Below are 26,155 nucleotides of genomic sequence, written 5' to 3' on the forward strand. Positions count from 1 at the left end.
CTTCTCTTGTTCTCCTTTGCCTCCAATGAGTCTCTAGGACTCTAAAAACTGACCTACAAATGTTCTATTAAGAGGTATTTATAGTGCTCCAACCATTAAGTGATGAAATATAAAAAATACCCCTTAAAAAACACGATTTTTTTTCCTCTGTCAGTGTCGAGCGTGGCCGCACTATTGTTTGGGCGTGATTGTGGTGGACGAAACCTTCACCTCATAAAAACTCTACAACGACTAGAGATAGTATTTTAACCATAACTCTCTCAATGTAACACTGAATTTGACGATTAAAAATGATATGAAAAGCTAAGAGAAAGATTTACAACTTCTATTTCTATGTGTTTTTCCAGAAAGCGAAGAAATCATGGTAAAAATTTCAGGATTGATTGCCAAGCATAAACGACATGTGATAAGCATCTTTAACATAATATTTTCCACCCATAATATCTTGAAACTCCACACTCAACACTAAACGCTACTAATGAACCTATAACTTGTTTCCTATTATGGGCCATCATTTTAGGAGTTTTTTATTGAGATAATTACATCTCACACCGTAATATACAAAAAAATTCGTTTTATACGGTATGTTTAATAAATTACAAAAATACGGCTTTCCTCAACCATGTATATATATATAGACCTTTTGTTTTATTTTTTTATCTTAATTTTTAATAAGAATTTAGGCATATAAAATAATATATAATAATAATTATAGTTACTACCTTCAGTAAAATAAAATAAAGTAGATTAATTTATTTTTAATTAAAATAAATGTATTTATTAATATTAAAATTAATATTTATACAATTACTCAAAAAGTAAATAAATATTTATACAAATTACAATATGCTGTTAATTACAATTAATATTAATAACTATATGTTACAATATATAGTTAAATATAATCACAATATTATTATTCTTTATAAAAATATTATATATATATATATTTGTTATTAAATCATAGCTAGTTGTTGACGCCGTTTTTCGTCAACAGTGAAAGGAGAGCACGTAAACAATAACTGATAATGGCCAATTAAAATATGACAATACAAACACATGATTTTTACGTGGTTCAGCAGTTAAATCTGCCTAGTCCACGAGTCTCTGTTATTAAACTTAAGATTATCTCTGAAAATTCTTCAAGGATGAATTCTTCAGAGTTTTCTCTCCAGGTTCAGAATTTCGGTCCCTTACAATGGTGCATGACCTCCCTATTTATAGAGAAGGCTGCAGAATACTATCCCACATATTTTGGGTAGTTACTCTTTTTGTGTAAATAAAATAAATGACTTTAAATGCCCCTAATCAGATATAAAAGGAAACGTCCCCTGAAGACCAGGGGACGTATAACTGACCAAATAATATCCCACGATTCTAGGGGATTTACAGTAATAAATGAGGATTACATCTCGTATGGACAACACTTATAGATATTCAAGGTTTTTATCATATATCTCCAAGGCCTTAGCTTCCCAGGTTTCTCGTCAGCTTTCGAGCTAGAGACATCTCCCGAGGTCACATGGCTTTCGAGATCGTCTGTGCGTCGAGCTCGGGACCTCTGATCCGAGGTCATCCCTGAGGATGGATGCGTCTCCGGAGCTACCTTTCGAGATCATGAACACTTCGAGGTCACCATATTCGAGGTCATCTATGTCTTGCAGGCTCGATATTTAGTCCTGGAGCATACTTCAAACTATACGAGTTCATTTGCTGCGAATCCAGCTTTCGAGGTCATATTTAACATGGCTCGAAAACTGGGTACAACACTAGTCAAGTCTCAACACTCAATGTTAAACCAAAATCATAATCTAATCCAAGTTTCAAGTTTTGTTACAAAAATATATTTAAAGTTAAAAAATTAGTTTTGTAAATCTTTGTAATAATCATGTTAAATAAATTTATAAATATTTATGTAAATGTGAGTTACAAAAATAAACGTTTTAGTTGAGAAATTAGTTTTGTAAATTGTTGTTACAAAAATGTAAAACTTGTTAAAAAAAAATTATATTTCACCACTATATTCAATAAAGTGTTTTATAAATAATGAATATCTTAAATTTATATTTTTAAGTTTTATAGCATAAATATGATGGTTCATGTAATTTTTTGGTACAATATTGTAACAATATGTAAAAGTATAATATTTTTATGTATTTTTTGTTTATGATTTCTTAACTATAAAATATTTTCGTAAATGTTAGTTACAAAAATATATTTCTTAGTTGTAAAACTAGATTTGTAAACTATTGTTACAAAAATAAAAAAATTAGTTACGAATTTGTTTGTAAGTTTTATTTACAAAAAAATAAAAAAAAATTTACAATTCTATAACTGATTTTGTAAATATTATTTACAAACACGTAACAGATATTTACAAGTTTGTAACAGATATTTACTAGTTTGTAAACGTTGGTTACAAAAAATTGTATTTTACAGCTTTTATTTATGATTTTTCCACTCCGTATTTACAATTTTGCCATTCCGTGTTTTTATCCAAAAATTCCGTATTTTTGTAATGTACCGTATTTTTCAGATTTTTTTTTTAACTTTTAGTGTATTTTTGTAGATTTCCCTTTTTTATTTAACATTTATTTTTCATAAATGTCCATAATTATTGGTAGTATTCAAAATTATCACCAACTAGAACGGCATAATTTCCACATGACCAATTTCTACTTTATTATGAAATTTTTTATAGAATGACTCTTTTGTGGAGTATTAAGTATTGAGGACTCCCAATAAGAGCTAAAATGTCTAATTCTTTATAATATAGAGAAAAAATGATTAAATAGCCATGGGTGATATAAACTTATATATTTTTTTTACCTAAATGAATAATATTTCTCTATATGTAGTAAAACACTATTCATCAAGTAATAAATATTTATTATTTTTTTTATAAACTTTTATATATATATATGAGTGTGATACTATTATATTTAATTTTTTATTTCTTAAAATGAATAAAATATTTAAAAAATAATAATATTTAAATGATGTAGAGAAAAAATAGAGAAGTTGATGTATGGTATAATGTAAAAAGTTTGAGGTAAATTATAAAAAAATATGTTTTGGTGATGTATTTTGTAATACGCTTTCTCTATAATATTTAGCTAAAATTCACAAAAACATCTTCCATAACATATATTTATAATAGCTATGCACAAACTCCAATTAATCCATATCTACATTTACATAACATTTATATAATATTTTAATATTATTATTTTTCTTTATAAGCTTTCTCTCTCCCATTTAGTATATATTTATTATTTCTTTTTTTCTTGATCAATTATTTTATTTTACTGTAATTAATAAAATATGTTTAAAGATATAATATTTAAATGATGTAAAGAAATATATAGAAAAACTGATATATGGTATAATCTAAAACCTAGAGGTATAATAAAAAAATATGTGTTTTGGGAATGTATTTTAAAGGATGGAGTAGAACATTCATTATGAATACTCTTAGGGGCATTAATGATGCCCAACACCATATAAGATGACATATTGTGTAATTTAATATAAGTCTTACACATTTAAATTTAATAAAAAATATTGTGTATAACTAGTCAGTTCTAAGGTGCCACCACCTTATATGAACAAAAATCTACTGTCCCTATTTCTATGTCCGAATCCTGTCCCACACCAATTAAATATTGACACATTATTTAGTTTGACCCATTAACTAACACAGGTCTAAGATTAAAAACTTTCGTTAACTTTTCCGTTACAAACTATTTGCCCTTTATCTTCTCCTTCTTCCATTTTTAGTTATTTTTAATGAAAAAACAGAGTTTGGTCTTGCAATGAATTCATATTGGAGAGAAAAATAATATCATTAAAGCACTGGTTTAAACATATCTTTTTATATTATTATTTTTTAATGAAGAGACATTGATATGGGAAGAGTACAAAGGGAGCTAGAATAAGTTACGTGAATGAAGTATATTTTATTAGCCATCGTTATTTTCCTTCTGTATTTTGTCTATTTGTTTTTTGTTACCATATTTGTGCTTATTTTTTTTCTTAATTTTGTAATTATTTATTTTTTTATCATTTTTATATATAAAGAAAAAACAAGGATAAATAAATTTCTTTTCACCATGAAAATAGGCTAGCAATGTTAATACTCTACATGAAAACTCTATTTTTTCCTAAAATACAAAAAAAATAAGAAGAAAATGTGTCAATATTTAATTAGTCGGGGCAAGGTTGAGACACATAATACCAAATACCAATACTCTTTTTTGTGGCTCTTAAAATAAATAACTCATCTCCAGCAATACGAGTTTACTAACTACAGGATGTGACTATAATAAATAGGCGGTTGAGCTGCTTAAAAAATAAAGATAGTTAGCTACTCATAATTGCAAGTGAAAAAAAAATAAGTAAGCAAATCTAAAGTCGACTATCCAAAATCAATCCAGTACTTATATAAAAGTTTGGTAAATGGCGAATGTTGAATACGCACTGAATCGCTAATATGGTGCCTTGCGTACTTATGACATATACCATCTTACTAGAAGTCTTCCACTAGTTTTTCACCGACTCTTTAGTCTTTTTTATTCCCTCATCATCATGTTGTATTACTATTAGTGCTACTCATTTCAAGAGGCTGTAAAACTAGGGTTATATTGAAACTTGCAACGAAGGAAATCAGAGGTTGTACACTACTGCCTTTTATCCCTTTGGTTGTGCGACAGATCAGACAATGTACATCTACAAAGTCTAGTGCTTGTAAAGAAACCAAAATACCATCATTTCAAGTTAAAGCATAAAAAAAACAAAAGCAAAAATAAAAATAAAACACTCTAATCAAGACTATCATTCATGCCTTCATTATTATAATAATATATAATACAATACTAAATATTTAATAATTATATTAATATAAATTCAAATATTATAAAATATTATTATAATAATAATTTATAATATATGATTCTAACTTTTAAAATTTTAATAAAATAAATATTTAGTAATTATATTAATATTAATATAAATTTAAATATTATAAAATATCATTATTATAATAATATTAATATAAATTTAAATACTATAAAATATCATTTTAATAATAATATATCATACATAATTTTAATTTTATTAAATTTTTTATCATTTATATTCAAAAATAAAATATGTTATTTTTAATCTAAATACATTATATAAATATTTCACGTGTATAAATAGTATAACTGTGTAACTATATAAGAAATTAGAATAACAATTATCTTTTATTAAGAAATTAGACAATATTTTAATTTAATTTTAATTTTAATATATTTATGTTATTCTTTTATATACAATATTGTTTATTTATTTATAATTTATAAAAACATAATAAAAATAATTAATAATTTTTTTAAATAAAACTAATCTATAAATTTACTTGCATATACTTTATTTCATAAATATGAAATATCATGAATAATAATAAGTTTTGTTTTTCTTGTTTGTATTTTTGTTTCTTTTTCAATAGACTTTCACGCTTCGTGATGTGTATAGTAGGTTGTATCATTATTTTCTTCTGTTATTCACCAATTTAATGGCAAACAAGTGCTACAAATAGCGCCCATTATTGTATTGGATATTATTTTATATATATGCCTTTACATCATATATCAAACAAGTAGAAATATGAAATTCTGTATTAGCTAAAATCTTTTCATTCAGAAAAAAATAATAAAAAAAAAGTAAAGATCATTCACATATATTATGCAGAGAGAGATGTTAACATCTTTAGATTCATTCACGCATTCTTAATTCTCATATTGAAGTTTATTGATCAATATTATCATTCTTTTGCAGAAAGAGATTGTAAGCACAGCTCCATTATTTATAAATAAATTCTCCGGCATCTACATCGACTATACGACGGCCAAACATGGCTTTGTTAAGGCAACAAGTACTCCGATTAAACTGTCTACTCTTACTGCTCTTGGTGGTTTGTTGTACACCTCCTGAGGACCCCATCAAGTGTTCCAACGGCAACTCGAACTGCACAATCACAAACTCCTACGGAGCCTTCCCTGATCGCAGTGTCTGCCGAGCAGGCGCCGCTTCCTACCCAGCCACGGAGGAAGAGCTCATCTCAATCGTTGCCAACGCTACGAGAAATGGATTGAAAATGAAGGCGACCACCCGATTCTCTCACAGCATTCCCAAGCTGGTTTGTCCCGGCGGCCGAGAAGATGGGCTTCTTATAAGCACCAAGAATCTGAGCAGGGTGCTAAACATCGACACCGGAGCGATGACGATGACGGTTGAGAGCGGAGTGACGCTGAGGGACCTCATAAGTGAGGCTGCAAAGGCCAAACTGGCTCTGCCTTACGCACCGTATTGGTGGGGCTTGACCATTGGAGGCATGTTGGGCACGGGCGCACATGGCAGCACATTGTGGGGCAAGGGAAGCTCGGTTCATGACTATGTCACCGGGCTTACCATCGTCAGTCCAGGCCGTGCAGTCGATGGGTTTGTCAAAGTCCGGAGGCTCAAGGAGGGTGATGAAGAATTAAACGCAGCCAAGGTTTCACTTGGAGTTCTTGGAGTTATCTCACAGGTACGGCTTTATTTTTGTTTTTTTGTTATTTATTTATTTATTTTTTAATTTTTGCGGCAGGTTTGGTGGTTGCTTTGGAACTAAATAATTAGATAAAGTCAAGTACGTACACGGATATACTGTTATCTAATTGATTGAAAGAAAGTAAGCTAGTGAAAATATATTATAAATGTAAGTAATAATTGTGTTTTTCTGCTATTTGGATTGTGTTTGAATTAATTATAAATCATTTCATTTTAAGATTTTAGGAAATTTCCAAAATTACGCACATTACCGGTTAATTGTTTTGGAGATTCTATCTCTCTACGGAATTATATATTTGCATCCTTTAATCTTTTACAGCAGTTTTCTATTACTTTTTTTTTTTAATTGAATAATATTACGTGCACCCAAATTTTGTACCAAAATATTAGATTTTATTCCCAGCTTATTTCTCAGGTAGAATAAACTTTTCTTAATAAAAGGCCTCTATTAGTTTGCAATGATCTCGAGTGACAGAGGTAGAGTTTAGGTGGTTGATGCATTGAGGGGCCAAAATGTAAAAATATAAATTTGAGAAGGGCCAAAACATAATTTTTTTTAATCAGAGAAAAATTTATATAATTTAAAAAAATAAAAATAAATTGGGGGCCAAGTTTCCATGTTAGTGGATCCCTCCCTCTTGACCCTTAATTACTTGCCTCAACTTGCAAGTCAAATAATTCAAGCAATAAAAATGATTGGTTCGAAATCAAATTAAGACAGATTTTTGAGAGACTTGGATCCAAATGCAAGGGAACATGTATGAGTAAAAGCTAGAATATACAAAACTTTATATAATTAATTCTTTTAGTTGAAATAAAATACAAATGGACAAAACTTTCGAAACTTCGTAAGGTTGAAATACTGCTTATTTCCTGCTGACTGTGAATTAAATTATTAGACATATCAAAACAATCGTAAAGGTTCTGAAAAAAAAACAATCGTAAAGGAAAAAAAAACAAGTTTACACATGATAATAACACTTCTCATTTTTATATTTAGATATTTTGACTTTTTTGTAGGACACTAATAAGCTTTAAAAAACTTAAGTATGTGCTTTTGTATCTCCTTAATAATTAGTTATAATTATATGAATGAGGATTGATTTTGTGTGTGGGTCACTTAATAATTTATGCAATAACAAAAATTGGTAGGTAAACTAAGTCATAATGTTGTTGGCTACAAGTTTCATTCTATCAACAATTTTTTATAAATTTATTATAAGAAGTACAGCTATTAAGGATTATTGATTTTTAATTAAAATTAAGACTATTTATGGAAATTTTTCCAAAAAAAGAGACTATTTATGGAAAAATATTAAATGCTTGATTAAATAATAGAAAAATGTACCTTATTTTATTTTATTATGTGCTAATAAACAAATATTGTTAATAATATCCTCTTGGACTATTAATTTTATAGGTGACATTTAAACTTGAGCCTCTGTTTAAAAGATCAATTACCTATTTAATGAAGAATGACTCTGATTTGAGAGATGAAGTGGTAAGTTTTGGGAGAAAACATGAATTTGCAGATATTATATGGTACCCAAGTCAGCAAAAGGCAGTTTATCGAGTGGATGATCGAGTTTCTTCCAACACTTCTGGCGATGGTATATACGACTTCATTCCATTCCGACCCACTTCTTCTCTAACACTTGCAATTATCAGAACCACAGGTTAATTAATTATTAAATTCACTATTGGTTGCTATTGCTAATGATAACACTAATTAATTATATGTTTAATTAATATGATACTTTTGAAACGCTATATGTCGTTTTCTATTATAATAATAACAGAGGACAGTCAAGAGTTATTTGATGATGCTAATGGAAAATGCACGAGTGCAAAGTTGGTCACTACCACTCTTTCCACTGGTGCTTATGGTTTGACAAACAATGGTGGGTGTCATCTTTTAACATGGAAAATGCGTTTATTTAATAATTATATACTGTTTGAAAGTAATTTCTTTTTACTTTTTAAATTAAAAAAAAATAGTATAGAGTTCATTGTTTTTCTTCTAATTAAGAATATATCTTAGGTTATGTTTTACTTCATAATACAATAACAAAATATTATTAAAGGCGTGTTTTGGAAATAATTATTCTAGGCCGTGTAAATATATATTAGGGTAGTGATTACATATATGAGAAATTACATTATATTTTAAAATTCAAAATTTATTTGGATGTCAAAATGTAATTATTTATGAATTACTATTATCATATTTGACAAATAATAGTTACTAGTTACACAAAAAATAATATTATATAATAAATATATACGGTTTAAAATTGATATTAATTAGTAATTACACAATGTTATTACACCAAATTCTCATGGGGACTATGAGAATTAAAAAATATAATTGAGATCCCTTAATTACTTCAAATTACATAATTATTGTGTAATTATATGACTAGACAAACATGCGAGAATGAGTAATCTTTTCGAATTACACCTAATTTCAATTACAATATGTTTTTCCAAGACCCCCATCAAAACAAAAATTATGATACTTTTATTCTTCTATATTGCTCATTGATTTATTATATAAAAATGATGATAGAATTTGAGAGACATTAAAATTAACTTACTATATATATGTATATGCTAATTATAATTGTGCTTTTGAAATAGGTGTTATTTTCAAAGGCTACCCAGTGATTGGATATCAAAACCGTCTGCAAGCATCTGGTACATGTTTAGACAGCATCGAAGATGCAAAAATAACAGCATGTGCATGGGATCACAGAATTAAGGGCGAGTTCTTTCACCAAACCACATTCAGCGTGGCCTTGTCCTCAGTCAAGAGCTTCATTCAAGATATTCAACAACTTGTAAAGTTGGAACCAAAGGCCTTGTGTGGTGTAGAACTCTACAACGGGATTCTCATGCGCTATGTCACCTCCTCAAACGCTTATTTGGGTAAGCAAGAGGACGCAGTAGACTTTGACATCACTTACTATCGAAGCAAAGATCCACTAGCTCCAAGGCTTTACGAAGACATACTTGAAGAGATTGAACAATTGGCTGTGGTCAAATACGGAGCCTTACCCCACTGGGGGAAGAATAGGAACATAGCGTTTGAAGGAGCTTTAAACAAGTATAAGAATGGTAAGAAGTTTTTGAAGCTTAAAAAGATTTATGACCCTTTAGGGCTCTTCTCAAGTGAGTGGACGGACCAAGTTTTGGGACTTAAGGGTGGGTTGACCATAGTCAAGGAGGGTTGTGCTTTGGAAGGATTGTGTAGGTGTGAGGAGGATGCTCATTGTGCCCCTAGCAAGGGCTACTTCTGCAGGCCAGGGAAATTGTTCAAGGACGCAAGAGTTTGTACTGGTTTGAATTCGAGCAAACATTAATTATTATAAGCGACTTGCCACTGATTTTATCGAGGGCCTTGTCACTCCTGGCGAAGCTTGTGTGTTAATATATATGTTGTGTATTAATTATGTAATAGTGTAATCCCTTAAATTAAATGTACTTATACATGTGTGTACGTAATATATAGTGTAATACCTTAAATGTATTATTAGTAGAATATATATTAAGAAGTATGTCCATGCGCGAGGATTGTTCTCAAGTTTGTAGCCACACAAAAACACACATAAATATATTTTACGTTATACATAAAGTCGATTGTCTCTCCTGTTAGTATAAACAAAAATCTGATATTTAGATTACGGCTATGTATACCAAATAATTTCAATTAGTTTATATTAAAATAAGTACTCTAAAGTACCTACAACTCCTGGAAAACTATAATAAATACATTTCGTTTTACTATTAACATAATAATATTTTTTACCAGTTGAGTTTTAACCAACTCTGGTTTCACCTATCATGAGATGCAAAATGACACAAGTATTTGTTGTTAAAATCCACCGAGAGTATAGGTGGGCTAAGCCCATACTTTTAGCCTCCACCCAAAAGGCTCCCTAAATTTTAGAAAAATATCATTTTATGTAAAAAAGAATTGGAAATTTTTTCTTTATTTGTCTTGGGCCTCGCCTATCTTAAGTAGGTCTCTAGGTTCAACAAATATAATTTGCCTACAGTCCCTTTGAACTCCTCTTAGACAGGGCAGCTCAAAGGTACGACCCACCTTTGAGCGAACGCCAACCTAGGGTTAATCAGTTTCTCTTAAGTTGAAGGTGGATGTTGTTATTAATATAGAGGACAATTTGATTGGCATTGGTGCTATTGTACGTGATTTTGATGAATTTTCTTTAGGTTGTCTTGCAAATCAGTTAAGTGGTTTTTTAACTGCAAAGGAAGCAGAGGCATTGACTCTTTCTTAAGTTGTACATAGATTTTGGAGCTTGGTTTCACTATTTTGATTGTTGAGAATGATGCAAAAGTTGTGGGTAACTCTATCCTCTCTTATCTAGATTTTGTCATTTATTTTTCAAGGTGTATGTATGATTCATGTATTGGGTATGTATTGGGTATATGTAATGTAAAACACAAGATTTTTATTAAATAAAATAATAGTTTTTTTATTGGTGGGACCCACTTGGGTCAAAGGAGACACTCTCTCTCCTTTCCTTCCTTCTCCCCAACAGTTTCATTCCCTCTCTTCTTTCTTTCCTTCTCTCTCTATTTCCTCTCTCACGACAAACTCACGGTAAGCACAAAGCGTACTATTGTGGAAATTATATACAACACAACACAAGTGCGCATAATCATAATAAAGTTATAAATAGTGTCAAACCCACAGTAATTGAATATCATCAATTACAACAAATTTCAATTTTAATTCTGTTAGGGTTACGAATTTTTAACTTTAGAAAAATTAAGAAATAATTTAAAGAAACAAAACAAAACAAGAAAATAAATAGTGATCTAATTCAACAGATGAAAATTAGGGCATTTAATTTTAACAACTTTCTAATCTATTATTCACTATTTAGATTTTATAACTCTTATTCCTAAACTGATAACGAGTTTACTAAAACGACAACTATTATTTCTCAAGATATAAGATCTCAACTTATATGTGAACTTTCTATAACTCTATGATAAATTCTAACATATATGAGATATCAAGAACAAAAACCCTAAATCCAACCCAATCCATACATATATTCTCATCCAATATGTAAATTATGATTATTTAATTATAACATATTCAATTCTCACTACTCAGATCTCGAATCAAAATCATAAATCATGTAAATGGTGATTAGACACTCACAAAAAATTAAACACAAATGAAATAATTCATAATAAATTTGAAGAAGAAAGTATAAAATTCTTATAGAATATAATAAAGATTCAAGTGATTACATTAAAAACGCTAGACAAAAGATATTTTGCTCATACTATAAAGAAAACCATTAATTATTGGTATTAATATGAATAAAATCAAGGACGCAGCAGAAGGTGGGATGGGGGTTAAAAAAATCATTAATACCGAGCCAAGATCAATGCATATATCTATACATTAAATCAACACACAAAAGGAAAACGAGATTACCTCTTGTAGCCTATCGAGATTCATTGAGTCTTTTTGTATAATCAAATGATCTTCCTATCTAGTGAAGACTCACGTCAAGTCTTACAAGTCGTTCCTCAAACACACAAGGACGTGTGTGGGTACGTAAGATTCACAAGTTTGATTATTTACGCTCTGTAGACGTTTGCAACACATGAGAATTAGAGAATTTGGAGAAGAAAGAAGGCTATAGAAAGTTCTAAAAAATTTCAGGTCTAGAAAAATTCTACCCATACTTTTTGAGAGTCTCATAACCAACTGAGTTAAAAAGAATTGCTTCGTTTTAGACTTATTAAGATAATAAAAAAAATTATTTTCTTTTAATTTCATTAATTCTAACTGATTTATTATATCTTTATTTTAAGGGTTTATACCTTTTTAGATCCTGTGTTTTGTCTCATTACTTGTTTGGACCCTGTGTTTTGACAAATTACTCTTTGGACCCTGTGTTTTTTAAAATAGTTCAAATAAATCCCTAAACTCAATTTTGATCAAAGTTTTTTGAATTAAAATCATAAATAATTCATCAAACTAACAACTCATAACAAAAATACAGTCATTCTGCCTAAGAACTGTGTTATTATACTCAATTTTTTGTTCATCAAAATCAGGTTTAGAGCGTATTTGAATAATTTTACAAAACACAGAGTCCAAACAAGTAATGAGGCAAAACACAGGGTCTAAAAAGGTATAAACCCTTATTTTAATCAAATAAAAACAACAATTAAATAAACAAATAATATTTGAAATTCAAAATTTAAATCTCAGGGACACATGGCACTGTAAGAGGCTCCACTCACTGTGGTGGCATTAGCCACTTAGCTGCCTCCCTAATTTTTCTCAATTGTTTGTTTAATTAACTTTAAGACAATATATTTATTCCCAATAATAATATTAATATTATTTCAAAAATAAATATTAGTTAATTCAAAATTAGCTTTATTTTAAATTTTTTTTTCATACTTTAAACAAAAATTTCTCATAAATCCACTAAAAATATACTAATCCTAAAAAAATAATAAACAAAATTATCATTAAATATAATTTTAACAATAACTACCCATTCTTTTTATCTTAGAAACACATCTCAAATGTTCTTCAAATGGAAATTTTTGAGCCAAACATCACACAAAATCCACTCTAAGAACACCCTAAAAAACCACATAAGAACTCATACTCATAAAAGAATAACCATAGAAAATGTTATTTACATCATCCTAAGTATAACCCATTGTTTTAATCATAAAATCTTACCTTAAAAATGCTTCACATCAATTTTTTAGGGCAAAACTTGCCCAAAATCGCAATTTCTTTCTCCCAAAATTGTCTCTGGTTCATCTCTACCAAAGTCGCCACTACTACAAAAAATGCTTTTTAGCGAGCCCTAAAAAAGTCCGAGAGTCCTCTATTTGAGAGCCTTAAAAACTGAGGTTTTTTAGGACTCACCCAAGTTTTATTTTTAATTTTTTAAAAATTAAAATGGTAGCCAAAGCTCCCGCCGGAGCTCCGACGATGATGGCGGGGCCACCACCCCATGGTGGTTGTTTGGTCCGATCCTTTAGTAGGTTTTCAAGCCCAAAGCACAAAGAATACAGTGGTGGTGGTCATTTGGCTCGGGGTGGCTCAAGGTGGTCAGAAAATGCCCAAATTTTTTTTGGAAACCCATATGGTTGCCGAACTTTGGAGGCTCCGTCAAGTAGGCTAAGGGGTGCGTGAGGCCATGGGGCAGCGGGGCTGGGGGTTTCGGGGGCCGGGGAACGTCGTGGGCTGGCGCGTGTAGGTGGTGGGTGGCCAGAGCACAGTCGTTCGTGGCTGGGAAGTGGGGTTTTGTGTGTGTGTGTGTGTGTGTGTGTGTGAGAGAGAGAGAGAGAGAGAGAGAGAATGGACTGTTGTTTTTTTTTCTTTGTGATTTAATATATATAATAAAACTTTAGTTAAAATAATTATTCAAACTTTTAGGACACACATAAGTTTTATGGCTCGCTTTGTGTGTCCTAAAAGAAATTCTTTAAGGACTCTCAATGAGTGTCCTAAAAAATCCAGGAGCTTTTGTTAAAAAAAATTCAAACTTTTAGGACATGCATCCGTTTTTAGGACTCGCGAAAGAAATTCTTGAAGGACTCTCACTTAGGAGATGTTTTTAGGGCTCGTATCTTGGTGAGTGCCCTAAAAAAGTGTCCTAAAAACATGTTTTTGTAGTAGTGCGCGCAGGGGGGAAAGAGCAGAGAGGCTGCTGGGTATATATTAGGTCTTGCCTATAACGTCTCCTAGCCAAATACGACTGTGAGACCCGCCCAATCTATTTACAAAGTCTCCCTATAGTTTTAATGACATACAATTTTAGTCATAAACAAAAAATTTTAATGTCTCCCAACATAAGACATTAAAGACCCATTCTAAGTTTTAATGTTTTACACCTTATAGGTGTAAGACATTATAGGGATTCATTAAAACTATAATTTGTTTTAGTGAATCCTAAAAATTTTCATTGTTTTGTTCACATAATTCTCAAAAAATTAGTTATTACAAAGTCTAGAATTTCAGTCCAAATGCTCCAATACTTTACATAGGTCCACATAGTATGCGTGTGTGTATAATCATGATCAACAAATCAATATCATTTGAATCAATTTATACTCGTTGAATTATGGCAAAATCATCATAATTAAATATCCCATTAGCTTCCTCTACTCACCAATCTCCACTAATGTAAACAATAACATGCTAAAGAATCAAAATCGCTTTTACAAGTTATATTGAACAACTTAGGTATAAGTAGACAAGGAAGACATTTTAAGCTAAATCATACCATAAGCATATAACCAACAAACCAAACTTGATACAAATATTAGACTTTCCACAAACCCCTAAACCTAATAATCTTTTTTTCTTCTTTTGATGGAGAGATCACACAATATATATTTTTTTCATTATTTTTTTTCACAAACCACACTCCCCAAACTTATTTCATTGTTAATACTTAAGGAGTGTGGTTACAACAATTTTTTTTATCTCTCTCTTATCTTTTTTTTTCCTCACCGTTGATACAAACACTTCCAACATAAACACCATTACAATTCATCCTCACTAAATTATTTATATGCTCATGGTATAACTCAAGGGAACAAAAGACAATAAAGCCTCAAATAAGCTCAGTTACATGGGTGTCAAACAACAAAAGAATTACATTAGGCTCAAAATGGTGGTTAGGGATAATATTTATTAATATCGGTTTGAAAGATTCAATCGTTCCAAAAATAGCCTAAATCATCTCCCAAAGCATGCATTGTTTAGGATTTCATCTCAAGTAATGATCAAACAAGTTCTAGGACAATTATTAATTTTTTTTTTCAAAATATTTTCAGCAAACATAAATTTTTTTCAAATAACACAAACTTAAAAATCATGATTAAGTGCTCCATTTATATGTCGTGAGATCAAGTAAACTACAAAAACATTCAAACCAAGCATACATACTAGAATGGCTTATTTTTATCGGATTATACAACACAACAATCAAAATCACCAAACGCTTTGAGGCGACCGTTGAAACTTTGAGGCGACATTTCGACCAACTCCAGCGATCGTTTGACGAGTGGTTGGTACTATCGAAATCAGTGTTGCAGAAGGAACGTTGCCCACTAAACCATTCCGGTCAACTCATCATTTTTCTCTGGCCGTATTTTTGGATCTTCGCCCATTTAGAGGCATTTTTTGGCGACATCAGTTGTTTTTGGATAAATGGATTGTACTTCCATGATATACTCTCCAAGAAGATCGTTTTGATATATAGAAAGTTAAATTCTGTCACCGTTGTCGAAGCACCACGACTGTGCGCAGCTGAGGTGAGATTTTTTACTGTCTTTGAATGGTATCATGCTATATGTCATTGGACTTGGCTTGAAGAGTATACTACGATGATAATAATTATTTTTTCAATTTAGGATTGTAGGACAAAGTGAATTTGGAGTGGACTAAGCTACATAATTGGAACCTAGGAGTAGGGGTCTTTGGTACGTCTTTTTGGACAGAGGATAACGATCCTAAAGAGGTAGGGACTCAACTTAATTATTGAACCTATTTTTATGTGTTGAGTAGCATTAGACATATTCCAATTTTATGATTTATAAAATGTTTGAAATTTTGAAAACTTAATATGCATGCTTTTTTGGATTGTTCTAAGGACAATGAGTGCCAGATATATTTTTGTATACTTATTTATGTATGTTATGATTTTTGCTTTTATTCACACGCTATCTAATTTTCTAAATAAGATGACTATGTTCTTTTGTTATTCTATTGCCTACATTTGGTTATACTGATGAGAGTTATATGAATCATAATTTGTGCATATTGTTGTTTCACGACCTAGTTTTTGTGTCATCATATGTAGGTGTAGTGTCTCAAAATTTTACTTAGCTAGATAGTAGTAGTAGTAGCAGTAGTAGCTGTAGAATTTTAGTTCTCGTGGATATTGGTCAAAGCTGGGATTTAGTTAGAAACTCGTAGAAATAGTTATGGATTTTATAAGTTTAACCTATAGTTTAGAAATATTAATTTTAACATAAGGTTTGATTAATGTAGCTGATCCTAGATATATTATTTATTATAACCTAATGTTTAGATAGAACAAATAGGAATGTGACACTTGTCACATGTATGTTTATTAAGGATTTATGCATTTTGGATGAATAATTTAATAAATGATAAATCTAGAAGGTCTAGAACCTTCCCTCATCTGTTAGGATCACGTTTTACTCAGTCAAAGTGGTTTAAACAAATTCAAGTGTGTTGAAAGTGTGCAAAAACGTGTTTAAAATATCAGCATATGCCGATATATCACAGTTATAGAGGTTGATATATCGCATGTGATTGATACAAAAAACACGTCGACTTTGCACGAACGAAACCACGGACCCTCGGGACATAGATAGGGGCGATATATCGCCTAGGGTAGGCGATATATCGGCTCTAGTGGCCATTTTTGAATTTTTCATGGAAATCGAACTAGAAACAGCCCTCAACAACTTTGACTTGTTCCTAAATGTCTTTGACCGAGTACTGGGCATCTGTTGAACAGTTGAATTTTTAATCATTTATTTATTCATTTTAAAAGGAGTTAGTTTCACTCCTTGAACTCTATAAATAGGACCCTTCACTCAGCCATTTTTCATTCAAGCACAGTTCAGAGACTCCAAGTTGCTAAGTTCGTTCTAGAGAGAAACACTAGGGTTTTGGGGTTAAAGCTTTCAAATCTAAAGCTTTTCTAAACACTTGGGAGGTAAGATTTTGTGTGATTTCGGTGTTTGAGGTATAGATCGAAGCTCTAAGCTATCTAAGGTATCGTTAATCTTCAGGTTTAGTTCATTTCTATTCTTCTTATTCTTTCCTTTTTCTTCAAATACTAATTCGTTATAATGACTTTTGGTTAGGTGTTCAATTTCCTTAAAACTTAATGTTTTTGGTAAGTCTTTGTTCCAATGGTTTAGATCTTTTTTTCAACTTCATTTCTTTAGAAACTTATGGTTTCTTCATGTTTGGTTTTAAGAGTTTCTAATCCCGCTATTGTCTCCAATATTCTGGTTTTTTGTAAGGAAAATTAGGTAGTTTAGTATTATGACCTAGTTTATGTAGTTTATGATCTAGTTTATGTTTGTATGAACTAACATTTCAGGTACAATAAATGGGTAAGTGAAATGACCTAAAATTTCCTAATAAGGTTTAGGGTTACTCAGCACGAGATGATCTTAGGAGGTAAGCTAGTAGGAAAGTCACAATGGGATTTATACTTGACTCGGAGTGAGTCAAGGGATATTTAGCACATTAACGGGATATTGGGTAATGGGAATAAATATTTGATGATAAATTGGGAGTTAGTAAGATTAGGGGGAAATTATGGAATTTTTGACCCCGGGGGCGTTTTTGGGACCCCAAGCATTAAGATATTCTTGAGGCTACTTAAGCTTGAAGTAACCTGTTAAGAAATAAAAAGAACATTCAGAACGTTCTCTCTCCCTCAAAATTCCATTTTCGACACCCAATCACATTTTCGAAGGAAACTTGAGTTCTAGGACTCGGATTCAAGCGAGGATTGAGGCATAGGGATTCTACGGAGGATTAGAAGCTTATTAGCCAGAGGATTTAGCTGGGAAACAACTCAAACGGAGGTAATCCAAGTTTTAAGTTCTAAGTTTTTAATGTTTTTAAGCTTGAATTGGATTTTATGTTTTGATGAGTTTTTGGATGAATTGAAGCTTGGATTTTGTTAATTTTGGATCATGGGGATGTTTGGGAACTTTGATTTTGGGATTTGGAGATGTTTGGGTAGGTTTTTAGAAGGTTTTAAAATGTTAAAAATGAGGTTTTTAGGTTGGTTCGAGGTTGGGTCGTGACCTTGTTCTAGGGTGCCGTGGCCCAGGCTTGCAGAAGGAGGAGGCAGACTTTGTCTGGGGGAGGGCCGCGTCATGGTGGCTGGAGGGCCACGGCGCTTAAGGGAAAAATTTTCCATAATTGGTTTTTGGTCGTGGGAACTTAACTCTAAGGGCCTGAGATTAATCGTACTACCTAGTTGAGTGGGATTCGACGTCCCGGAGGCTTGGGTTGGGTCTGGAAGTATTTAATTACTTGTTTTGATGAGGTTTTTATATTATGGTTGTGACTAGATTATCGCTAGGGGATTGGAATCAGGATCATGCTTGTGGCTCGTTTATTGGTATGTGGCATGCATGGTGATTATTGAGGCATGTTGAGTGTTTAAATGTGGACATTGATTGCATATCAAATGCTTAGAAAATCTTGCTCACTTGTGAATTGCACTAACTTATTAGTCAGAATCGGAAATGGTGTCGGTATTAACTGTGAAGCTGTGACTTACTAGTCAAGTTCGGCAGTAGTACCGAACATTGGCCGTACGGAATTGACTTATGAGTCAAGGACGGTTGTAGCGTGTTTAACGCAAGCCAAAAAGATTAGATCTAATCGACATCTGCATTGAATGACTCATCGTGAGCATTAATGCCAGACCAACCTCAAGTTCGATGAAAACTAAAAGCGCTTGTCTAGTCTAAATGCTAGTTACTTAGAGCCAAAGTCGTCAAGGCTACGGTGACCTACACGTCATATGGCTAGGAGACTATGAGACCTCCGAGATAGACTTATTAGTCATCTGACCGAGATGGACTTATCAGTCATCTGACCGAGATAGACTTATTAGTCATCTAATTGCGATAGACTTATTAGTCATCTAATTGAGATTGACTTATTAGTCATCTATTTGAGATAGACTTATTAGTCATGACCGAGATGGACTTATCAGTCATCTAACCGAGATAGACTTATCAGTCATCTGACCGAGATAGACTTATCAATCATCTGACTGAGATGAACTTATCAGTCATCTATTTAGAGAGTGACTTATTAGTCAATTGATCATGGAATGACTTCTAGTCATCTACCTCAGAGCAAGAGACTTATTAGTCATCTACTCAGAGCGCAGGACTTCACAAACATGTATTTGTACCTACTTGCATGCATGAGTAGGGTTATTACTTCTAGGTCTGCCTATTATGACTTAGTAACATGTTATTACTTGTTCATGAGCATATTGAGTTTTCTTGTTGGGCTTCGGCTCACGGGTGCTATGTGGTGCACGTAAAGGCAAAAGAAAGTTGGCCCATCTTGAGTTGGAGAGCTTAGGTGACGATGTGCACATATGCGGCTGCTCGACCGCCACGACCGAGGTTTGAAAGAGGAACTAGGGTTAAACCCTATTTTGCCGCTTAAGTCGGCTGATTGTAAATATTTTGTTGTAATTAACCTTTAAATTATATTTTTGGGATTTCAATGTATATAGTAAACGTTTTAGTGAAACGTTTATCTTAACCAAAAAATTTAACCCTAAATCGTTAACCATACTTAGTTACATGATTATGGCCAAATGGCTTGATTAGCGAGTTTAGCACTGTTTAAAATGCACACCGTAACGGTCCCTAGGGATTAAGGCATTGCAGTAAGTGTGTCTAGACCTAAGGTGTCCAATGATGTATGACGGAATTATGTCCGGTAGGCTCGGTTGCCAAAACTTTATGACAGACCTAAGTGATGTCCGGTGTATGACATAATTTTGTCCGGGGCTTAATTTCCACCCTTGTATAAACACTTATCTTTTTATTATATTTGACTTGTTATTATGATCTATAGTTATCATTATGATTTATGACCTATGACCTATAGTTATGATTTTGACTTATGACCTATGATTTATGATCTATGACTTATGATTTATGGCTATGACTTAGATTATGATTTATGATATGATTTAGGTTGTGATATGTCCTAGGGTTTAGTTTTGTATGATTAGTATAAATAAGTTTTGTTATGACCTTTGTGAAATTTATGACATGTTTTATTATATGATTATATGAATAACTTTTGTTTGTATTTTCCTTACTGGGCTTAGAAGCTCACCCCTTATGATGTTGTTATTTCAAGAAATTAAGGATAGAAAGGCTGGTGGCGAGTGTGACCTAAGAGCTTCGTGATGTACTCGTGGGGACCATATAGTCGAGGAATATCAAGCGGGCCTATTTTTTTAAAGCATGTTATTTTAAAGTTTTATTTAAATGTTGCTAATTTTTATGTTAAAGACAATTATTTTATTTTTGTAAAACTATGGATCCATGTAATTATTTTCAAGTTTTTATCCAATAAAAGAGCAATATTTATGAATTATGATCCAACGCTATGTTTTTGGTAATCTATGAGAAATTGGGGCGTTACAGTAGGTCAGGTGTTCACTTATTTATATGTGTAAAGAACTAGGACCTGTACAAGAAGTGATCTGAGCCTCCCCTTGTGGTGGTTATCAGGCATGAGTGTTCAGTTTAGGATGTCATTTTTCTATGTTCATACTACAACAAATTCCACTATTAATGACTCCCTAAAATGTCTTACTCCATAAGTGTAAGACATTAAAAGTTAGGAGGTGTTTTTAATGTCCTATGTTGGGTTGACATTGATTTTTTTTATTAATGACTAAAATTGTAAGTCATTAAAATAGTGGGGAGACATTGCAAATTGAGGCTCTAACACGTGTCCAGGGAAGAGATCCAATGTCTCCCGTTGGAAGACGTGCCAGGTGTCCAACGTCTCCCAATGAGAGACGTTAGAAGTACGAGACTTCCAACGTCTCCCATTGGGAGACGTTGGATCTCTTCCCTGTATATAATTTCACGCCTCCTTTTCTTTTCTTCCCCGTGCATTATAGAGGCGATTTGGGGGAAAATATGGCAATTTTTAGGGCTTGAAAGCTATAGGTTTGGCTTTTTTTTCAAGCTTTTGAGGTAATTTTTCTTGAAAAAAATTATGGGTTTAACATTAGGATGATATGTATGATATATAACAGTAGGATTTTCTTGGAGTGAGGATATAAGGTGGAACTTGTGAGATTTTGACTCAATATTTCTATTAACACACATTTTAGGTCATTTTTTAAAATTATAAGTATAAATCATTTTTAAAATAATATTTAGTGAGAATTTTATTTATTAGTTTTGATGATTAGTAGATTTTGAGTGGGTTTCTAAGAAATAACTTTGTTGACAATGTAGAAAATAATCTTTATTTTACATACCACATTGTATAGATTTGATTCAAGTATACATGTTTATGATTTTTTAAAATTTTTTTATTATTATTTAATTCAAAAATTATATATATATTTGTATATGTATATTTTCATTTTTTTATTAACATTTTTGATAGGTTGATTATATATAGTTATGTTAAAATAAATTTATTAAATAATTTTAAAATTAGAGATATATGAAAATTATATGTTTTTGTTGATTATTGAGTTTTTAATGACTTAGTTGTTAGAGTTTATAAGTCTAAGCTCTATATATCACATTTTTTTAGGTTAATTAGTGGCTCATTGGAATTTTTTTATTTGTTTAGCAATAATTTATTTATTAATTAATTTTAATTTTGTAGGTTGAGGTGATGTTGGAGTGAGATTTTAGGATAATTTTTGCCTCGAAATTTCTATTTCAAACACACATCTAAGGTAATTAAGTTTCTAAAATTACAAGAATAATTTATTGTTAGATATTTAGTGATATTTGTTTAGTAATCTTTTATTTATTAATTAATCTAATTTTGTAAGTTGTGGATTTAATAGCAAAGTGCATTGCAAAGTGAAGTAAATTTTCTAGCTTGGATTATTAATTGCAAGATGTACATACACTCTCTTATTTCTACTTTTAATATTATTAACCAAATGTTAGAGGCGTTTGAATATCTTAAATATTCATCCATAGTGAAGTAGGTTTTGAGATTAAAATTGTGTGTTGCGGTGATAGTGGAAGGCTGATAACTTATGTGTTTTATTGAAGTATGTTCTGTGAAATTTGTTTGTGTGATGCGAAGCTATAAGGAAGAAACTTATTGTATGTTGTTTAAATTGTTTGTTTTGTTATTCACATGCAAATGGTTAGGTCACTATTATAGGGGAAATTCTACTTGATTCTATATAGAATTATGTATTATTTCCTTGTATTTAAATTGTGCTGTGCTTGATTGATTGGTTTGATTGAATTGATAGATGGTTAGGTTACTAATATAGGGGAATGCTGCTCTAATTTACAAACAATTAACTTTGTTATAGACATAAGATCTATCATGTACTTATTTAGTGTTGTTTCTTTCATTTTTCATAAACATAAGAGAAGATATGGATAGAAAGTGGATATCAGCGAATAGGTTCTAGTTGTCCATGTCTTAAGTGTGGAAATGTTAAAAAGATGAATATTAAAAAGATCAAAGAGCACTTATATTTCAATGGGATCGACAAGAGTTACACAGTTTGGTATTACCATGGGAAGATAGCTCCTTGTTAGGTTCATTTTAGGTTTGTTTTAGAGATTGTTTTATGTTATGTTTTTAGTTATCTAGGATTGTTTAGTGCAGATTTATGCTTGTTTTCTTCTTGTTTCAAGTTTTATTGGTCAAGTACATAATATGGAGTGAAATGAGAAGAAACATGTTAAATGTGATGGATTTAGTGTTGATTGTGGAGTTTCAAGACAATATGTGTGGAAAATACTACATTGAAGATGCTCAACATACACCGTTTATGCTTTATAACGCAAGTCTGAGACTTTAAGCCACATGTTGACCATGCTTTCTTCACTTTCTGGAAATACTTCTAGAAATAGACGTTGTAAAATTTTCTCTTAGCTTTCTATAGCTTTTTGAATCATCAATTCAGAGGTATATCAAAGGAGTTATGATTAAAATATGACGAGATGACACTGCATGTTGTTCAAGACGAGTTTCAGTTTTATTCTGTACAAAGTAGCGCCCCATCGCTGTCAAGAAACAGAGAGCATGAATTAATTCAGGTTGTAGCGCCTAGGCGCTACATTTCAGCGCCCCAACGCTATCAGCTTTCCAGAAGCATGTTTTGTGATTTAATATATAGCGCCTCAACGCTATCTCATGGCGCCCCAGCACTAGGGTCCATACGGAAGTGGAAAATATGGGAATTTTCAGGGGCAATTTTATCTTTTCATGCAAAAATTAATTAGGATCTATAAAAGCTTTCTTAATAACGTTTTTAAGAGGAGATCAGATTAAGCAAGAGAGAGGCTAGAGAAGAAACAAAATCCTAGAGTTCTTTTTCTTTATCTTTTGATTTAAACTATGTTAAATTCTATGTTTATGTTTGATTTAGCCATGTTTATGAACTAAAATTTATTTAGGGTTTTTAATTGAATCTCTTGAAGCTTTATTATGAATTAATGCAAGTTTTCTATTACTTCTTCATCTAAGATCTATTCAATTTGTGTTTATTGTGTATGTGATTGACTGCACACCTTTTACATGCAATTTATGAATTCCAATCAAAATCTGAGAAGTGAGATTTGGATATGCTAAAATTGAATAGATATAGATTTCAATTTAGAATGAGAGTATCAAATTGGTCTATGTGATTTAGGGCTGAGTTCATTGTTTCGTATTGTTTAAATTTCTCATAGAAATATAGAGAATTTGCATTAGGTCGAGTTTTATATTTCTTAACCTGAATATTTAACACTTTTTCATGTCTTTCATCTTAGTGAGAAAAATTATCTTTGTGATTGCATTAATGAATAATAAAGTGGATAGTAGAGGAAATTAGAATCCTTAATTTCTCATTTATATACTTGAATCAAGTTTATTGCAAGTTTTTTGTTCTTTGTTGTTCTTCATTTAATTTTGTTATTTATTATTTTTAGTTTTTAAAAATTCCAATTTCGATTACCAAATAGAAAATAAAATAGGCTATTGGTATTTGATAATCAGTCTCCGTGGGAACGATATCGTTCTTACCGAAATAAACTACAAAAGCGATTACGTATACTTGCGTAGCTTTTAATTTTCGCAACAAGTTTTTGGCGCCGTTGTCGAGGAACTGATAAATTTATCAATATCAAATAGCTAGTTTTGTTTCTAATTTGGTTGGTTCTCTTGAAATAATTTATAACTTGTTTGGTTGCAGTTGTTCTCTATCTCAGGTACTTTCCTTATATGTGTTGTGGAAGGGGAGCTGACAGTCTAGTTCCAATTAATCTTGAGATCAAGAAAGAGTGCAAGCGAAACTGAAGAAATAAGAGGGCTGAAAGTTCCACTGTTGTTACAACTGATATTAATAACAACAGTGTGGAAAACATGAACGGGGGAGCACCACAAGATTGAAATCCTGCTGGTCAAAGACCTCTACGAGAATATGTACTCCCTACTGTCACAGGGGTACACTCATGCATCCATCCACTAGCAGTAGAGGCAAACAATTTTGAGATCAAGCCTGTTATCTTGCAGATGGTCCAAACTGCAGTTCAATTTGGTGGCCTCCCCACTGAAAACCCCAATATGCACATAGCCATTTTCCTAGAGTTGTGTGCCACCTTGAAGATGAACAGGGTGAGTGATGATGCCATTAGATTTCACTTGTTCCCATTCTCACTACGAGAGCGAGTGAAAAGTTGGCTGAATTCACTTGAGGCCAATACTATCACCATTTGGGATGCTCTAGCTTAGAAGTTCTTAGCAAAGTTCTTTCCACCTGCCAAGGCTGCTAAACTGAGAGGGGAGATCAGTAACTTCTCTCCACTTGAGGGAGAATCTTTGTATGATGCTTGGAAGAGGTTCAAGGACTTGATCAGAAAATGTCCTCACCACGATATTGAGAAGTGGATGTTGGTCCACAACTTTTACAATGGTTTTTGCGGTACCACTCACACAATCATTGATGCAGCAGCAGGAGGAGCGTTTATGAGAAAAAGTGCTAATGAACTCTTAGTGGAAATGGCCAATAATAATTACCAATGGCTAAGTGAACGATCGGGTAGTAATAAAAAGGTTGCAGGGGTTCATGAACTAGATGCAATCACAGCCTTAACTGCTCAAGTTGCGTCTCTAACTAAGCAGCTGCAAAAAAATACCATGTCTGCCCAGGTTGTGGAAGCCCAAATAATGTGTGAATTGTGTGGGGGGCCTCATCCTTGTGACCAGTGCCAAGCTGCTTTAGATCCCACCAATGTTCCATTAGATCAAGCTCAAGTCCAGGCAGTGGGTAATTTTCAAAAGCCCTACAACAACCCCTACTCCAACTCATTTAATCTGGGGTGGAGAAACCATCCTAACTTTTCTTGGAGAAATAATCAAGGCCAACAACAACCGTTTCAACCACAGTATTAGCGGCCTATGACTCAAGCTCCACCACAAGCATCAACCTCTCAGCAACCTAGGCCACCAGCTCTTATAGAATAACCTAGTGAATTGCAGGCTGCCCTATTGACTCTCACCAACACTCAAACTCAGTTTATGACTGAGACTAGATCCTTCATCAGAAATTTGGAGATGCAAGTGGGGCAGCTGGCCAATATGTTGAATACTAGGCCTCAAGGGAATTTTCCTAGCAATATCGTGGTAAATCCTAAGGAGCAGTGTCAAGTTATCACTTTGAGGAGCGGGAAACAAATTGAGGGTCTTTCTCTAAAGGGGACTCAAGCAAAGAAGGCAGAA

General features: G+C 32.0%; 1 protein-coding gene and 1 non-coding gene across 2 annotated transcripts; one reads left to right on the forward strand and one right to left on the reverse strand.

The window, feature by feature from the left end:
* Positions 1-5,577: 5,577 nt before the first annotated feature.
* Positions 5,578-10,218, forward strand: LOC133797424 (probable L-gulonolactone oxidase 6). Its single transcript, XM_062235320.1, has 4 exons — positions 5,578-6,571; positions 8,015-8,270; positions 8,394-8,495; positions 9,235-10,218. The coding sequence occupies exons 1-4, from the start codon at positions 5,897-5,899 to the stop codon at positions 9,954-9,956; spliced, it is 1,755 nt and encodes a 584-aa protein (XP_062091304.1). The 5' UTR covers positions 5,578-5,896; the 3' UTR covers positions 9,957-10,218.
* A 14,989-nt stretch (positions 10,219-25,207) lies between these two features.
* LOC133798894 (small nucleolar RNA R71) lies at positions 25,208-25,314 on the reverse strand. The gene has a single exon (XR_009876110.1). It is a non-coding gene; the product is annotated as a small nucleolar RNA R71 (small nucleolar RNA).
* Between the last annotated feature and the right edge of the window lie 841 nt (positions 25,315-26,155).

The sequence above is a fragment of the Humulus lupulus genome, chromosome 8, assembly GCF_963169125.1.
Source record: "Humulus lupulus chromosome 8, drHumLupu1.1, whole genome shotgun sequence".
In the NCBI taxonomy this organism is placed as follows: Eukaryota; Viridiplantae; Streptophyta; class Magnoliopsida; order Rosales; family Cannabaceae; genus Humulus; species Humulus lupulus.

What these genes read in the sequence shown, in the direction of transcription:
- LOC133797424 (XM_062235320.1), top strand. Translation starts at nt 5,897, where the DNA reads ATGGCTTTGTTAAGGCAACAAGTACTCCGATTAAACTGTCTACTCTTA. An exon ending in TTCTTGGAGTTATCTCACAG is followed by an intron (nt 6,572 to 8,014) that starts GTACGGCTTTAT and finishes TTAATTTTATAG; the next exon opens with GTGACATTTAAACTTGAGCC. An exon ending in TGCAATTATCAGAACCACAG is followed by an intron (nt 8,271 to 8,393) that starts GTTAATTAATTA and finishes TAATAATAACAG; the next exon opens with AGGACAGTCAAGAGTTATTT.